This window comes from Miniopterus natalensis, chromosome 17 (assembly GCF_054644295.1).
Source record: "Miniopterus natalensis isolate mMinNat1 chromosome 17, mMinNat1.hap1, whole genome shotgun sequence".
Taxonomy (NCBI): Eukaryota; Metazoa; Chordata; class Mammalia; order Chiroptera; family Miniopteridae; genus Miniopterus; species Miniopterus natalensis.
In genome coordinates, this window is record NC_142097.1 from 38,191,828 (window position 1) to 38,210,803 (window position 18,976).

General features: G+C 41.5%; 1 protein-coding gene across 1 annotated transcript in view; it reads left to right on the forward strand.

The window, feature by feature from the left end:
• The window catches only part of CEP112 (centrosomal protein 112), a 214,867-nt gene that overhangs the window by 71,336 nt on the left and 124,555 nt on the right, over positions 1–18,976 (forward strand). Inside the window, exons 17-18 of the mRNA XM_016214517.2 lie at positions 3,016–3,151; positions 12,413–12,520. Of these exons, the coding sequence (XP_016070003.2) occupies positions 3,016–3,151; positions 12,413–12,520 (244 nt within the window). The remainder of the gene's footprint in view (positions 1–3,015; positions 3,152–12,412; positions 12,521–18,976) is intronic.

The window sequence follows — 18,976 nt, forward strand, 5'->3', positions numbered from 1 at the left end:
AGACCACTAGTCTCGGCAGTCATGTAGAAGAGGCCATTTATCATGCTTAGTGAAAGGTATTATTTTTAGTGCCTTTTAAGTCATAGTAGTATCTTAATGTTTTTGACTAATTCACTTTAATCAGTTTAAGGCCCCGCAGCAGCCATGAACAGAGATGATATAGTTGCTTGGAAGTCTTGTTTACCAGCTCAGCTGGAAAGGGAATGGAGACTCTTCCAGCCTCTTTTCAGACTTGTTTGAAGTTTTTTATTTTGTTTTGTTTTTCTTGGAGTTTCCAGTGGAGATGCCAAGCTGGCAGCAAATGCAGAATACTGTAATGTGAAGCCTCATAAATACACGTTGGATCCCTGCCATCATTATCAAAAGCCCTGGCACAGAAATGTGCAAAGGGGAGATTTTCAAATTACGGTTGGCCTGCATGTAGAAATGTTAGCTTGTAAAGCTCAAGAAGTACTAAATTGTACTCCATTAGCTCCTGCGTTTTACTGCCTTTTTGGAATAATCATGTGCTTCAGAGCACCCTTTAATCTGAGCTGGCTCGTGGTTGTATAAGAATGCAGCTTCTTTTGGCCTTGTGCTTTATGTACTCAGATGAGGAAAATTTACTGCATTTTAGAAATAAATCAGAGCTCAGAAGCAGATCTTCTTGCCACCTTTTTATCTGCATGGAGGCCCAGCTCTGAGGCATTTGAGTGATGCATTTATCCGCAGCCCCACAGCTGGTCCCACTGGGAAACTCATCTTCAAAGTCACTTTTTATTTTTTGCTTCTTACGGGACGCTATTCAGAACCATAAAAAGGAACACTGTGCTTATGTTAGTAAGGAGCAGATCTTCCTCTCTCTCAAACGCTGAGAGTCTTTACTTCCACTTCATGCCTTTGATAGAGATGAAAATGGATCCCTCATTAAAAGGAATATAATCTATTGAAATTAAGACAGATATTTTATTTATATTAAGACAGACAATTCCTAAATATTAGTGGAGCTCTATGTGTTTGCCATGGTTTAACTGGATAGAGCATTGATTTACATTGAGTGAGGCCTCCTTTGATATTTAGCTTTACTGCTGAATTAGCTCAGCCTTGTAATGGGACTAAAATTGCTTGGGAGAGTTCACACATTTCCCTGTGGCTGCTGTTTATACATATAGAATAATATTTTCTATTTGCAAATCAGGATAGAAGTTATCAATTAAAAGCAGCATGCCTTATTGAACAAGGCTTCATTTTAATGATATTTAAAAATATATATATATATTTAAATATGGTCTGTAATATGTGCCTGATTATAATTAAAGTTTATCCCTTTGACTTATGTGGTCATAAGTTATTTATAAAGTAAATGAACTAAACTTGGTAGGTAAGAATGAGATGACATAGAGAAAATATTGGTCTTATTAAACTGAAAGAGTTTAGCTAAATAGCTTCTGTGAATTATTGGACAAAAAAATGTAAAACAACTGACTTTCAATATTCAAAGAACAAAGTTGATATTTCAGCCATAAGTCATGCATTTTTAAAAACTATATTGGTAAAATTTTCTTTTGGCTAAGTGATGGGACATAACTTAAGACGATATGATATATAAAATTTTAAAGTTTTTATTGTTCAATATACTTTCTTACCTATTTATAGACAGACTGAACAATCAAAAGTAGATCTTTGAAAAATTATAATCCCAATTGTGAAATAGTCCTCCCAACTGCTTTTAGGAGGCCCCCAAATGAGAGAGTAACAGGGCGGACTAGACTCTACGGTCCAGCAGAGAAGTCGCTGCTGCCCGGGGCCGCCCGGCGGTGGGGAGGCCGCTCGGGCATCCGGCGCGCCCCCGGCGGTGGGGAGGCCGCTCGGGCGTCCGGCGCGCCCCCGGCGGTGGGGAGGCCGCTCGGGCGTCCGGCGCGGCCCCGGCGGTGGGGAGGCCGCTCGGGCGTCCGGCGCGGCCCCGGCGGTGGGGAGGCCGCTCGGGCGTCCGGCGCCGCCCCGGCGGTGGGGAGGCCGCTCGGGCGTCCGGCGCCGCCCCGGCGGTGGGGAGGCCGCTCGGGCGTCCGGCGCCGCCGCCTGTTCCCGAGCCTGGCCCCAGAGCATCCTGGGCCGCCGTCCGGCCGCTGGGTCCCTCGCACCGGGCAAGTGTCCGTCCAGCATTTGTAACAACTGTCCGTCACATTTGCCGCCCTAGGTCTAGGCCATGGTACCCACTGTGATTTACACGATTTTATGTTTTTCTCATATGTTGTCTTAATAGTCAAATATTTGAGTATTGAAACGCAATAGTGCATGTGTGCCCGGGAAGGCCTGGTACGGCCCGCGCAAGGCGCCTGCTGCCTGAGCGGGCTGCTGGGGGTGGAGGTGCAGCCGAGCAGGCCAGGCCCTGCGGCCGCGGGGCGCAGCCTGCCGCGCCCAGACACTCTGGTTTTTAGGGGCGTCTTCGGAAGCGCCTGTGCTTTCCTCAGAACACGTACCACGTGTCTGTGCCCTGTTTTTCCTGAGACAAGTAAGTTACTGTCAACTTTTTCAAGGAAAGTCACGTAGAATTTGGGTCTAACAGTTGAAACCTGAGTTTTGTTCCCGAGGTGGAGCGCGAGCGACTGCGGCCCCTCCCGCCTCACCCCCGCCTCACCCCCGCCTCACCCCCGCCTCACCCCCGCCTCACCCCCGCCTCACCCCCGCCTCACCCCGGGCCCCCCCGCCCTTCCCGCCTCACCCCGGCCCGGCCCTTCCAGGGAGAGGGAGGAACAGCCCTCGGGAGCGCGGCCCTTCCCGCCTCACCCCGGCCCCTCCTGCCTCACCCCGGCCCCAGCCCTTCCCGCCTCACCCCGGCCCCTCCTGCTTCACCCCGGCCCCAGCCCTTCCCGCCTCACCCCGGCCCCTCCTGCCTCACCCCGGCCCCAGCCCTTCCCGCCTCACCCCGGCCCCTCCTGCCTCACCCCGGCCCCAGCCCTTCCCGCCTCACCCCGGCCCCTCCTGCTTCACCCCGGCCCCAGCCCTTCCCGCCTCACCCCGGCCTGGCCCTTCCAGGGAGAGGGAGGAGCAGCTGGCGCGCGTGGCCGAGGCGCAGCGGGCGCAGGCCCAGCAGGCGGACGCCGCCCTGGAGGACTTCAGGAGGCAGGTGGAGCTCAACTCGGAGAAGGTCTACGCCGAGATGAAAGCGCAGGTGAGGGCAGCACGCGGTCCTTTCGGAAAGTCACTCTCCCAGGGCAAGGCCCATTCTGATCTTAAGTATGACAGAAACGTCTTCACCTAAAAAAAAGCTTTACCCAAATGAACCATGCGGCTGGGTCAGGAGCTCAGAATGAGAAAGGGACGTTAGTCTTGGCAGAGGACACCCACCTCCACCAGAGCCTTAGAGGAAGAGGTGAACCCTAGTGACCAAGCACAAGAGCCGGGGGGAAGCGTCGGTCAGCGGCTCCCCTGTTCCCCGCGAGCCCGTGAAGGGCCAGGGCTGCGCTGTGGTCTCTGGAGCGCCGGCTCCCTGCCCCTCCAGGCCGCTGGGGGCGCTCTGACCGAGGCCCCGTGGCAGTGAGCACAGGGAGGCGGGGAGAGCACCTGGGGCTGCTCTCCGCCCTCGGGACGCCTTCATTCGTCCTCACCTTAATGCCAGAATAACCATTTCAAAGTTGTGTCTCCACGTGTGGTGATGGCTGGAGTAGCTCCCTTCGGAGCGTGGATCGGCCTGCAGGTGAACCCCAGGAGTGGCCGGGCTCTGCAGAGCCAGGATTCAGGCTGACCGAGTCTGTGTGCATGCGTCGTAACGAGTGTTCTATTCATTAGTTGCAGCGAGTTATTTTCCAGGGTGGGAAGACAGAGGCTGGCTCCAGTTTTTGTACAAGTTAGTAGTATATTCTTTCGTTTTAAGAGAAAATAAAAATAAAATAAAGAATAAAGGGAGCAAACACCAAGGTAGCCATCCTGAAGAATCCAGTTGTTGGTAGCTTGTTTAAACTAAACCATTACAGATGACGTCGCCTGCTTTGTTGTTCCTGTCTGATCGCATTGCCCCCTCCACTGGCAAGAAAACCACTATAACTGATTCAGTGTGTAATATTTCAGTCTGTTATTTTATATGCATAGATGATGTTAATGTATATGCATTTTATGCTTCTATTTTTAAAACGTTAGATGAGTACTACAGATTATATATATATTAGTTTTGTTTGCTCTTTTATATTTAATTTTATATATCCGTGTCCTGTCTGTGTTGATTTATGCAATCCTCTTAACATTGAATGTATTTTATCATATGACTATACCATATTTTATTTGTCATCTCCCCGATTCAAGGGTATTTAGTTAATTTCAAGTCCTCTTGATTATAAGGAATGTTGCAGTGCTTGTTTGTGGTTTCATTTTTAGCTGGAGTTGTCTTCCTCAGGAGTCCCAAGCACACACTGACTGGGTCGTAGCAACTTTCCTATGGAAGGTCGACTGAGTCCTGTGGGGTTTGCTAGCTTGGAACTGTTTTCTTGTTATTTTCTTGAGGTTTCCATTCCCATTGAGTTGTGTGAATTTGGGTCCTGAGATTAGGTCTGAGGGCCCAATCTCTTTGTTTCTCCTCTCACTGCCTGGGACGAAGACTACATTCCTGCCAAGAGTTTGTGCTGAAGGGTGACCTTCAGTCCCTGCCACATGGATGTGCCTCTTTTCCCAGCTCCCCACTGTGATCAGAGCCCAGGCTCTGGAAAGTATATCTGGTCCCAATATCTTGCGGAGCTGCATAGGAAACTCTCTGACTGGCTTGACATTTAGAGGATTACAAGAAAGCACTGAAGGAGGGGACCTCCAATAAGTTTTAAGTGTACAGTTAAGAAGGCTCAGACTGAGGTGTTTGAAACTGCTACGACCGACAGAGCCACCTTCTGAGAAAAGCTGAATCTATAATGGGCACCTTTGGCTCAGTAAATGCACCTCTTGCAGCTGATGATGCAATATTAATGGATCACAGAATTCTTGGGTAAGTAAGGAGAAAAAACAAGCAAACAACAGTGAGACTTGTGAAAACATTCTGTAGGACAAGAAAAAGACATTTGTGTCCAGCAGTCATAGAAGAAAAGCACATTTCTGAAAATGATCTACTGAATAATTCAGAAAAAATATTCAGAAAAGTAGCACTGTTACAAGAAGACATGATTTATAGGAAAGAGGCCACAGATCAAGTAAAATCAATGCAGTGAAACCTGCATACGTTCTGGAAAAAGAATTGAACCTCAAATAGAGGTAAGAATAAACTAAAACTCCTAGAAGTTTCTAAGCAGGATGCAACTGGCTAAAAATTTAGAAAGATAATGGAGTAATGCTTCAGAGTATTGAAGGAGAAAGGTATGACCTAATTTTACACATAACCAAGGAGTTTTCGCTTGCAAAGTCAACAGAAAAACATTTCCTTAGTAAGTACTCACATAATGTACACCACTTATTTCTTTTCTGGAAAAAATGATATGAGCACATCAACCAATCCAGAGATGAAGCAAAAGACATCACACACATGGGGAGACCATCACATTAAAGATGAGTTGAACACAACGGAATCCAACAAACCAGAAACAAAATTAACTGTTACAAATCTTGTTACAAGATTGAATGCTAATGTTTACTGATTCTTGAAAAAGAAGGTATATACAGTAGAAAACACAAATTTAATAACTTAAATCTAAATCCCTAGATTACATTAACAAAGATCAAGAAGTAGGTGGATAGTGGGAGAGTGAGAGGAGTATAGTATGCTAAAAAACTTTGCCATGAAAGAGCTGAGATTCAAAAAATTCTTAAAATTAGGGAAATGTAGATAAAATAACTTTGAAATATATAAACATAGACATGAATAAAATGAACAAGATGTTACATTATCATAATAATATTGAGAAGATAAAAGCAAAACTTGAGATATTGCCAAAGGAACAGAAGCAGAAACAGAACAAAATGTCCAAGATAAGACAGAGTACATAATTGTAATAATAAATATTAATAGGTTAAATTTTTCTAGCAAAAAAGTATTGATTAGCTGACTTATGGGCATGTATATGCTATTTATAAAAGATTCAACTAAAAGTTACACAAGAATATTAAAAAGATGATGAAACTCTTATCACTTGTATTCAGATGAAAAGAAAGAATGTAATACTATTGCACAAATTAACAATACAAGTCAATAAATTGGACAAAGGATAGATTTTTTTCATGCTAAACGCAGGAGTTCTTAATCAAATATGAAAAAGTATTAGGAGTACATGGAGCGACTGACATAAATAGTCATGGGGTGTTTTGATATGGTCTGTCTTCTATCTTCCTTCACCAATCCTGCCAGACCCTTTGACTCTCCCACTTGTTGATGTTAAGAGTGTGTATATTTTAGGCATTCTAGGCTTCTACCTATCATAACACTATAGGGTGGTTAAATGAGCTGATGAAAAATCCTACTTGGTGCATGCCTCTGGGATCCCCTTTCTCCCCCACAAACCCTACACCTGTGTCTGGTCAGTGTGAGGAGTCCTCCCCAGGCTTGATCTGTTCAGTGAGGCTGGATTCAGATTCCTTCAAAATAATAATGATGGCAGCCAGGAAGCAGGAAATTCTTTCAACTGTCATCTTTTGAAGAAATGTTCTTCAGCGGTTTTTATTGTAAATAGTTTTGCCAAGTGCAGTTGAGTCTCTGAAATAGAGAAAGCACCTTTGGTGTGAGTATAATAATAATAAGGAAACCCATTTCTAATGGAATTCTTATAGTTAGGCCCGTTCACAAATCAAATGATTCTTACAGGGCAAATTTGAACTACCATTGAATAAAATACAGGGTGTCCCCCCCAGAATGTGTACAGACTTTAACAGCTGATAGCTGTAAATGCGATTACATTTTAAAAATGAAATGTATTTTAATAAACACTGCCTTCAAAGTGCGTATACATTTCTTGGGACACTGTGTATGTATGTCGAAACATGGTAAATTAGAATCCTCTATTCCAGATTATCAGTTATTAAAAAGTGTGAATGTGATATAACGTAAGTTCTAAAAGATAATCAATCAGCAGACTCATTATTTAGAGAACATAGTGTGTTCAGATTTTTCCACAGTTGGTATTAACAGTCTGCTTTTTCTGTTGTTGTTTTGAACTGCTGTTTTCTCCTCTTACTAAAATCTTTTGTGTAAAAGCCAGCAGAGCTTAGGGCATCTTTTCCATTTGGAAACTGCTGCAGACAGCAGACAATGGGATTTGAATTAAAAAATAAAAGCTTTGAGTTTGTTTTTGAAAGTGAATTGCTGTTTCAAAAATGAGGCCCATGAGAGAAAATGGAACAGACTTAAACTTAAAAGAAAATAGCTTCACACTGTTTCTTTCACTTTGAAGGACTTTTTTTTTACTTCATTTAAGATTGCTTAAATAACCCAATTTTTACTCCATTGGTGAAGTCCACTATACGTGTTAGCTGGCAGTAATTAGTTGTGTAAAATACACTTATTTTAATTGTGAAAGTTTAGTACTCTGTTAGAATTATTTCTGTGTATATGTATATATTCACATTTAAAAAGGAATGATGTTCTATATTTACCTATTCTCTGTGAAACAAATAAATGACTGAAAAAGACAGCTATATTTTTGAAGTATTGGCAGCAATTGTAAAGTGAAGCTTTTTAATCTTGTAAACTGACTGCATGGATGTCAGCTAACCGGTTTCTCCTGGGGGTTCCTCTGGCCAACTCACTTTTGTAGTTAATTTTTCCCCTCTTGAAAATACACCCTCATGAAATGGTACTTGCTGCTAAATATCTGGCTTTCAATTTTATTCCTTTCTCTTTATAATGGTTAGCTACATGATATTAGCTTTATACTTGGAAAACCCACTGGCTTGCCATGAAAACAAAATTCTGAAACACTGCTGTTGACTAGTGAGGTTTCTTCTGGCCCCTAGAACAATTAAAATTGGTTAGCAGTGTCTTACACCCTTAGAGACTATACATTCAGTTCATCATCCTGGTATTGCTATTGAATTAGTGAAAAAAAATTCTTAAGTTACCAAGAGAGAAGAATGCCAGCTGGGTATATTTGTTCCATTAAGTTTAGCTGGGTAACAAGCAGACTTAAAGAAGCAGAGACTCAGCATACAGACTGTTCATTGGGACTTAGACATTCGTGGTCTTGTCCTTTAAGGGTCATGCTTGCTCATGTAATTTTAAGTAAGTTTTCTTAGGCCAGTGTTAAGATGATAGATTCAATATAAATGGAAGCATTTCTCTCAGTTATTTTTTGATGGCAATGAAGGAATCTCTCTTCCCTTTTAACATTTGGAATTTTCACAAGATCAGGTAGAAGAGGTAAATTTCAGAATTATTAATCAATTCCAAATGACAGCATCCAAAGCTGTACAAGTATTTGGCTTTGAAAAACAAAATTACACAAACAAAAAATCCTCCCAAACCCAAATTATTAAAAGAAATCTTAACTTTTACCCTTAAATGCTTAATAGACTAGTAACTGAAACTTTTTCCTAATAATATTCATCAGTGACTAATCTCTTTTGCAGAAGGAAAGTAAGCCAGGAAAAAAAAAATCTCTGAGAACACTGGACCAGAAAACATGTCATTCTTTCTGTATTTTGCTGATTTTAATGGTTATCAATTGTGAAAATGGTAACATTATTTTTTAATTCCTCAATTGTTTTAATGACTTACTGGCTAAGGATTCAACAGACTTTTTCATTCTTCCATCCATTTATCAAAAATTTATGAATGCTAGTGCTGTATCAGCCATTGTAGATTCTGGGAATTTAGAGATTAAGACGTTTGTGGCTTGTGTGAGAGACCAGTGCATAAAAGTGTATGATTACAGTAGGTGGTATAACTAGTGGGATAAATAGGTCATTAAGGAGACACAGAGGAGGGATATCGAAGGTAGCCCAGTGAGTTATGCATTTATTTGCAATTATGTCTTCTTTGTGTAACTGAATTTTTCAAATATTTACTTGTTAAATGTTATTAGTAATTAATTTAACAAGGTCACTAGCCATTAGGTCAGATATACGATTCATTTTTATTTCTATCAGTAGCCAACGAATTGAAAATAAACCTTGTAAAAGACATCACAGTACCAGGAAGCCTCACTTACCTAAGAATAAATCTCACAAAAGCTCTGCAAGGCCTCTGTTTCAGAAACTAGAAAATACTATTGAGAGAAACCAAAGACGACCTACATAAATTGAGGGATGTATCATGTATATGGATTTGAAAACTCAATGTTAGACAAAGGTCACTCCCTAAATTAATCTACAGAAGCCACACAATTCTAAAAGTCAAAACGTTGGCAGTGCTTCTAGGGCGGGAGTGAGGGAGACTGACAAGCTGATTCTAAAATGTGTATGAAAATGCAAAGGGCTAAGAATAGCTGTGGCAATCTGTGAGAGGAACACGGCTGGAGAACCCACACTGCCAGATCCTGAGGCTACTGGTAAGCTATAGTAATTAATACAGTGTGGTTTGGGCACGAGGGTGACCACTGTTACCGAAGAAAGAAGCCAGAAATAGACTCACACGTATGATCAAGCGGATTCCTGCCAAAGGAAGCATTGCAGTGCAGCAGGGAGAGAATGGTCATTTAATAAACACTGCCAATTGGATGGCCAGATGGAAAACCAGAATCTTGCCCCTTGTCTCGCTGCATCCACAGAATGAATTCTGGGATTGTAGATAGACCGTGATAGGCAAAACAGTGACACTTGCCGAAGAAAAGGTAGGAAGGTTTTGGCAAGGATTTTCTAAATAGAAAACAAAAAAGGCATACAAAATTATATTGTTAAATTTAACTTCATTTAAGAAACAACAACAAAAACACAATAACCTTCTGTTCATCAAGAGACCAGTGGGAACTGAAAGGGCAAGCTCAGAGCGAGAGAAGATATTTGCAATTCAGATATCGAGCAAGAAGTTTATGTCCAAATAGCTAAAACTGCTACAAATCAGTAACAAAAGCACAGGCATTGGACATATTGTCTGTCATACCAGTTAGTGATGATCTCTCACAAAAGAACTCTAGATATAATCAATTATTGTGTTCATTGATTTTTCCTGTTAAGGATATTAGTCTTACTCTTTTTTTTAAGTGAAAGTGAAAGTTTATCAAAGGAGAGACAAAAGCTCCCACCTCAGTGAGAGGGGTCCTGAACAGGTAGCCCTAGTCTTAGTCTTTAAAGCAGAGAAATAATTATCTGTCTGCCTGCTAGCCTACCTACCTACCTATCTCTACATATATCTGAAAATATTTGAAGGACAATTTCTTACCATTTATCCAAATATGTATGAAATGCATTAAAATATATTTTGAATGGCATGTTTCTAAACAATTGTATATATACTGGTCTAATACGAAGTGTACGTGTTAAATTACTAAGCATTTAGTAGCGCAGATACTGCACTAGAGAAAGAGCAGTAACTTCTGACCGTATGTGACAGGTCCTGCCAGATGCTGGTCCAGTGTTCATTCGTACTTGTAGGGCAACATTAGACACAGCTTTAAAACCGCCGCCTCTGGCCTTGTAGACGGAGCTTGCCTTTTCTGAATGTTGTTCCAGTGCAAACAACATAATTAATTGGCTACTGACAGGATCCTTCGGGAAAGCCCCTTAAAAGGGTATTTGGCTCGGCTAGTATGGACCCTTGGCCCTTCTCCCTTCCCCATCACCCTCTGCCCTCTCCTTCCCAGATGTTCAGAGCTGCAGAAGCCATTTCATACCCATTAGGGGGAGGCTGAGTGGCAGAGTCCTTCACCCTGACATCCCTGAACTCCCAGTACAGCAGCCCATTTCTGGACTCTGTTACATGAGGAAAACATAAAGGGCCTATGTTGCTTAAGCTGTGCATACCTGGGTTTTCTTACAGTACATGGAGTGAAAGTAATGCCCAAGGCACCTTGTAAGGAGACTCCTGCACCCTCCTTTTGCTTTAAACGCGCACCGTTCACAGAGACACAGCCAAGGCCTTTGCCGCTTCTGATTTGACCACCAAGACTCAGGCGGAGGTTTGTGGAAGCCGGAGTTACACAGCAAAGGAGCGTGGTGGTGTTTGTTTCGAACACTTGAAGTTGAATGGAATATGGAATGACCATGATAAAGCAGAAGCTTTTGTATCTATGGCAACTGAGAATTCTATGTTTCTATCAAGCTTTAAGTATTTCACAAGAATTGTTTTTGATTATTTTGTTAAATTGTGGAATAAGAATGGAGTGGGCTCTTGCATTCTCAGTCAGTATAATCTAAAAAAATCCATGTTTCATTATCTTATAGTATTGGTTATTATTTATTTGGAGTTTTTCTTAATGTTTAGGCATAAAAGGTTGTTTCATGTGCTTTCAATTGTCTGCTATTTTGATTATAGAAAATAATTCTGGTTTTTGATAGAAGATATTCTATTTTACAAATGTGGAGTATATGAAGCTCTAAATTTTTAAGTATTTAATATTTGAAATATTTATTATTTATTTTAATATTCAATCTGTGCTGAAGACAAATAAGAACCAAAAATCAACTTCATATGAAGGTCTCTCTTAAAAGTACTGAAGAAACCATGTTTCCCCCCGGCTCATCTTCTGTTTTCTTCCCCTCTTGCTTTTCCCTGCCCTTTCATTCATCCATAAGGACTGAATCCATATTTATTCTGCAGACCAAGCCAATTGGTTAATAAGTAAGGTACAAAAAAAAGAATTATGCCACAGTGCCTTTTACTTGGGAGCTCAGGATCTGGAGGAATGAATGAAGCTCAGACGTTGGAAGTACTTCCACACTACAGAGGAAAACACAGTGTCCTAGAAAAGGAGAGATGTGACGGCCCGGAGCACAGAGAGGACGACACTCCTGTCACTTGGAGGGATTAAAGAGCACCTCAGAGAGGAGAGGAGACTTGAGTCGGCCTTGAAGATGGACTGTTTCATGGGGAAAAACACGAAGCGGCTTTCTGACAGTGGGAGGGTCAAGAATAGCCCTGGTGTGCTTGGGAAAGACCAAGGATATTGGAGTATAGGAAGCGTAGATTGCAGGGGACAAATTAAGGAGCCACCTGCTCGAGGTTTAATGTGAAAGCATTGAAGGGGAGCCTTGAAACCCACATCCTGAGTTAGAGACAAACGAAAACAAAGTGGGCTTGGCTGTGTGACCTTTAATAATTTCTTAGTACATTTATTGTTGACCACAAGACTGATCATCTAGCATCAACCATCTTAGAACTTAGTCAAGTATATATTAATTTTAATTTTCCTGACTTAAACTGTTAAAATATACCAAAATAACTGATATATCTTTTATTATCTTTATCATCTTTAAGTTCGTCATTATGATTGGTGGGGTATTTAAAATATGTCATTTTAGTGAATGGACAGATTAAAAGATGGAATACAATTTTTGGTCTAAAAATTTGATGTTTGATTTTTTTATTTTGTAGATGGAAAAAGTGGAAGCAGATCTAACTAGATCTAAGTCTCTTCGCGAGAAACAGTCAAAGGAGTTTTTGTGGCAGATGGAGGATGTGAAGCAGCGATATGAGCAGCAGGTAGGCCTTTCATTCTGGCGACGTCAGCTGATTCTTAATGCGTGCATAACCCCTTTCAAATACCTCTCATATCACACAGCCTCTGCACAATGGAAAGAATTCTAGAACATTATTACCAGTATCTGTGAAATACTGAAAATATTTGTTTCAATAAAATCCAGCGACATTTTCAGCCTTGGTGTTAATAAAAATTCAAAATAGAGTTGGCAATAAGCCATCTAAAGTTGGCAAAAGTTTAGTAGAATTGGTCTTTTCATATATTGCTAGTGGCATCATAAATTAATGCAGCCTTTTTGGAAAGATTGTGGTATCTACCGAGGGTCATGAGAAATGTTTACACCCCCTGGCCCAATCATGCCTAACCTCAAGAATCAGACAGAAATATGCTTCCGTTAGAAGATCGTCTGCAGAAAGTCTGTGGCGGAGCAGGTGTAGGGATGTGAGCGGTATAAGGTGGGGGTAACGAGGAATATAGAAACCCCTGGGATGCTGGGATAAAGGAGGCGAGAGACACGGTATCCAGGAAATTGTTTATACATCAGGCAGTATACGGAAAACGTCAGTTCTGGTTGCCCATTTTACGTAGGACACTGACGGACTCATACATGTTCAAAGGAGTGCTTCTATCATATAGAAAAGTTTGGAACCATGTCAGGACATTTTGCCAAGAGAAGACAAGACTAAGGAGAATTAAATATCTATTTTTAAATTCTACGTCTGTAATTGAGGAAATGTTACTATTGGGCTATGTGATAATCCTAACAGCTAACAGCCAGTAGGGCCTTCCTTCTCTGGGCCAGGCGCCGTTTCTGCACACTGTCCGTGCCTTCAGCACGTCCCACCCCACAGTGGTCTGGGAAGCGGGTACCACCATCTCCTGCCCCCATATTCTAAGACTGGAGCACATTGGTTAGTAACTGGCCGAGGTCTCACACAGTAAGTAGGCACTAGAGTCAGAACCTGCACCTGAGCCAGGCTTTTTGTCTACGCCCTAGCAGACTCCATGGAGTCCGGGAGCAGAAGGTGACCCCGAGTGTAGATGGTACTATGAGGAATGTTTTGAGTCATTCCAAAGTGGTTCTTTCCTACAGAATCACTCAAGTGTGCAGTTTCTCAGGAGCCGGTACTTTCTCCCCCTGAGTGTGGGAATAGCAGTTGGAGTGTTGCGGAGGGATGTGCGCATGGAAGGGGCTGTCCTCCGCCATAGTCCCCTCCAAGGTCCCCTCCACTGCCAGCGATCATGATCTGGGCCTTTGTCTGACTAGACCTCAGCCCCTGTGTGTCTGTGACTGATGCAGACATTGCTGGTTCCGCCCCTAACTCCCTACCTCCCTCCCTTTCCAGCTGCACTGTCTTACCTTGGGGCTTCCCATGGCCTTCTTAGTTCCCGGTCAAGTGCAAGTGTGACCATTTTTTTATTACCTTCCTTTCTCTACAATATAAAAATCTTAAACGTTTAAATCTTAAGTGGCTGTAGCATTTCATACTGTGGGATGTTTAGATGCCGATCCCCAGGCTCCTCGGACGGGGTGCTGGGCCCTGGGGTGGTGGGCCTGTGCCGGGTGATGGAAGCTGTGTTCGTTTCCTGGAGGGGCGCGTTCACAGGATTATTTGTGGGAAAGCACATAGTTTCACTGTTGAGGTAACATTTATTTTAAAACAAACATAGACTTTCCTGTTTTGTAAAATGCAAAGTTCTCATGAATTTTTCAGAGAAAATAGGGCATTTCAAAGAAACTTCCAGCTTGCCCTCAGATCCCCCAGGGGGTACCATTCATGTTCACTGCTGCTGGGGAACTTTGGGGAAAAGTTTTAGAGGCACTTATCCGGTTTTATCCTTGCATTTTATAGTGAGGAAATGGACATCCAGAGAAATGAATAACTTGTGCCTTCTGGGCCTAAGTTTCCTTACTCAGTTTTAATTTTTGAGCCCCTCTCATATAGAAAGCATCACGCCAGGAACTGTAATGAGGAGGGAAAAAGCAAAGAGGTATTTAAAAATATTTTAGCCAGAATAAAGGCATAAAATGTGCAGATGTGGAGAGAAAAACATCAAACGCGTGGGATAAACACTCGCACAAATATCCTGTGAAGCCCCAGCTTTCATCAAGATTTCCTGTTTCTTTCCTGTGTAACCCACTGAAACAAAAAGACAATTCTAATTGTCTTTTCACGAACCTCATTCAGGTTGGTGAAAAACAACGGAGCGGACATGCTAGGGTTCCTGGTGGTGAGGTGGTTCTGCTTTTCGGCAATCCCATCATTCTCTAACTTTAGCTTTATATTCTCTTTTCACTGCAGAGCCTTTAGGGGCAATATAGTTCAACAGCTAGACAAGTGCTGAGATTCTCCAGAATGAATAAATATTTGGTGTTGATTATAAAAAAACAGTGAAGGATCAGCCCCTTACATGTTACCGTAAGGTAAAATACATTAAAATACACAAATAAGACACATTTTTACCAACAATGTTGAACTCTTAGGGGGTGTATTCTTCCTTAATGAATGTTTCTGATTTGAGTGGCAGGAGTGGAGCATCATGAAACCAAGAGGACAAAGCTGCTTGATGCACTTGGCTACCTGAATCCTTCCTGGGGATTTTGATTGAGATCTGACAGATAACACAGAAAATGTAGCAAATTTTTCAAAAAGTTTTAAAAGCGCAGGGTAATTATTGTCGCTTATCACCTGCAGGTGCTGGGTAGGTGTTCGAAGTGGTAGCTGGGAAAGGAAACCACAGAGCGTGGTACCTGCTTCCAGCACAGCCTTCGTTTCTCAGCTTTCCTTCGTCGTCACTGCCGCGCTCCCAGCCTTCAGCCCGCAGTGCGCCCTGAGCTTCGGGGCTTCAGCGGGGCCTGCCCTGGCTGCTGGTGGTTGCCTGGAGAAGAAAAGGCACAGAGAAGCAGTGCATGCTGGCAGGCCCTTGCTCCATCTCTGATAGCAGTTAGCACAGCATTATTAAACTTTTAAATGAAGAGAAGCCGCATGACTAAAGCAACTGTTGACTGGCAGGTTGCATGGGTGGCTCTTTGTGTTGCAGCAAATATGGCCACCCAGAGATGACAAATTCTATTTCTGCTCTTGATGCACTGCTGACTTTTTACTTTTGTGTGTGTGTGCCTGTTTCTATTAAGAAGTTGTTCAGAACATCAGACCATACTGTGGTATGTTCTGTGCTAAAATGTACTTTTCCTCTAACTCCAAGGTCTCAAAGCAGATTGTTTCTAAGTTTATCTTTAAGGGAGTCTTTATCTCTCATTAGATGTAATGTCCAATAGCACATTTTATGTCATATAACTGCAATTTTTAAAAAAAGATCCCAACATCTTTTAGCAAGGCCATAAAATCAGTCCAGTGAAATGGTGCTAACTTTGCAATAGACTGTTCCACTTCAGCTAAATTTCTGGAGCTCTGGAGAATTTGGTAACTTATTTTGACATTTCAAGTGTGCTGTTTTGCAAATGCAGATGGGAAACTACTCAGAGACATGACCCCGTGATCTAAGTCTGTATCTCTTAAATGGAAAAACCAGGGCATGATGCTCTTGTCTTTGAGTATGGATCTTACTGCCGTGAGTCTTATGAACTATGTAAAAGTAGTGCTAAATTTCACAAAAAGCAAATGTGTTCACAGGGAGCCCTTGAGTGGGAGGAAGTGGGATGAACTGAATTGTTACCCGGAGCCCTATAGAAAAGCTCCTGTATTTCAGTGGCTAACACTTCAAAGCAAAGTGCCCTTGAACTCCTGTTAGTCTGATGTGTATAATTAATTGTTCACAATGTTGAACTGACCTTTGTCTCTTCCTTAAATAGGCAGCATATTCACAATAGTTGGTAATTTTACTATTTACAATTCTCCATTTCAGTGGAAAACCATGGTCCTTCAAGTTTCCAGATCTAAGTTCACAGTTCACAGACCCATAACCCATGTGTTTGAAGGGAGACTATGTCCCTTGATAAAGATATTCCCTCAAAGGGAGCTGTCGCCATTTGACATGATAACTTCACTCAATGTAGGAAGCAAAAATTCTACCCAAATCTTACCTTTTAGGAAGAACTATTGTTAATCTTATAGAGCAGGGGTGGGGAATGTCCTGCCTGCAGGCTGTATAGAGCCCTGCCCTCAAAATCATTTGGTCTGGCCCTGCCAAGGCAACCGCAGGCAGGGCTTGAAGTTCAATAAATCTAGGAGCTTTTTAAACAGCTAATTTTTAAGTCGATAATTTTGTATGGCCTGTGAATGATGTTATAAATATCCAAATGGTGCTTTGCAGAAGACAGGTTCCCCAACACTGTTATAGAGCATCATTTCAGAAATTTATATGAGAGATAGATAAATAGATAAAAGAACAATTTTTTAGAAATAATATTTTTAGAAACAGGATCATGCTGTATTTGCCACTTATTAAAATATTTAATTTTATGTGAAATCAGTTTACGTAAAGAAACAAGGGGAATTGAAGGAATTTCTGAAATTTAGAAAATGTTTCTTTACTATAATGAGAGATGATTTCTTTGAACAGTAAGAAGTAGATTAAAAATACATTGAGGTTAGAGTCATTTTCAGAGTTTATGATTCAATTTTTGAGAGCATTAATTCACTCCATACTATAAAAAAATAAAATTACCATGCTTACACTTCCTTCCACCCACCCCTACCACTCTATTTTGTCAGTTATAGTATTATTTGTACATTGTGGAAGTTTGTAGCATTTATATTTTGTTCTATAACCATAATTCTCACAGTTATATACAGATAGTTTTTTAATTTGAATCAATTATATACCCACCACCAGGACTTTTAGCACAGCTTCTCCATATCTGAGTCCTTTATTTTGATTCATCTGTTAACTAGTGAGATATCATCATTAAATAGTGTTTTTTTCAAGAAGGGCTTATGATTGTTGTATTCACTGCATTTTTGTATGCTTGAGAAATCACTATAGTTTTGAAGGATAGCTTGGCTGGGAATAAAATTCTCTGGTCATCTTTCTGACCCTAAAGCTTTGTACACGTTATTCCACTATCATGTGGCAACTACTTTTTGTTCTTAATACAGATTCTTTAGCTATCTCCTGGTTGCCCAAATTTCCTCCTCAAGTGTTTTTTTTTAGTAGTTGGGATTTTATAGTCTTTGTTTTTCCATGTTTGACTTTAGTTGTAGTGTCCTCAGCCATTCTTTTCCTCAATCTGAATCTGTTTTTCTTGGTATACAATATACGTCTTTGGTACACACATTCATCTCTCCATTCATTTCAGAGAAATTTTCTGATACCATATCTATGTATACACAGATTTCCTTTTTCTAGTTTCTTTCTACTTCATCTTCTCACCTCCTTCTTGGGCCTTTACTATGATTCTCTCAAGTCTTTTGTCTATGTCAGTGATTAGATTTTCAGCCACGTTTATTCAGCTTATTATTGTTCCTACTTTGGAATTCTGTGATGGAGTTATTTTAATCCTTGGTTTGTTGTTTTATCTTTCCGTCTTGGAGTTCTCTTTCATTGCACTTGCGTCCTTAATAAGTTATCCTATCACTCTACTCGTTTCTGATTTTTAAGGTATGTTTTCCTTCCTTCCAGAATGATGGGCCAGCCTTCCTTCTTTCCTCCCTTTTTTTGCTCAGTTCATTTTTCCCCCCGATGTAATAAATTTACAGTTGTCCAGATACTTTTTCCTTCATCTTGCTTGGGCTTAATGTGCGCAGCTCTGTCCAAATCTACTACTTGTTCTGATATAATATGCCTGAATTCTCTGGGACTCCTTTTCTGTCTTTATCTTCCTCCGAGCCTCAGCTTGAGGGCGTGGGTATTTTGTTGCATTTACTTTTCTATAGCTTGAGGTTATAAGGATGGAGGAGGAGAACTTGGAGCTCTGAGCAACTTCTGTTAGAGAAGCTAATATCTGCTCTCTTAACATTTTATTGATGTCCTACACCAGGGTTTGTGCTCTGTGTCGGAGGGTTTTTTCTTTTTTATGGGAGCTTTGAAGCCCATGATTCTATCAGGAAGAATAAGCCCTAGTTTTTCACTTTCCCAGTTTTATTCATCTCTTTCTAGCAGCCATGTCTATCCCATGCAATTACCCTCCTATTTCCCGGCACAACAGGGAAAAGGGAATGATTGATCTTCAGTCTATTTCTCTCCAAAGCTGGGGTGTTAGAGAATATTCCCTACCATTATTTCAACTTAGCAGTTCTACCTCTGGGGGATGGAGACAGAATAATAGGTCTTACCAAACCATGCCAGAACCTTCTCTTTCTTTCCTTGACTACCGCCTTTTGAAATTTACGGCCAAGATAATCCTCTTTCCTTGTTTGGTTGCTGCCAGTGAGTGCTCTCTTGTTTTGTTTTTAACATCTGTGTTTTTTTTCCTTTTTACAGTTTTCAGCTTCCCCTGCTATCTTTACCCAGGAGTTCCAGTGCCAGGTGTGTTCAGCATGAGGCACAGGTTGCCT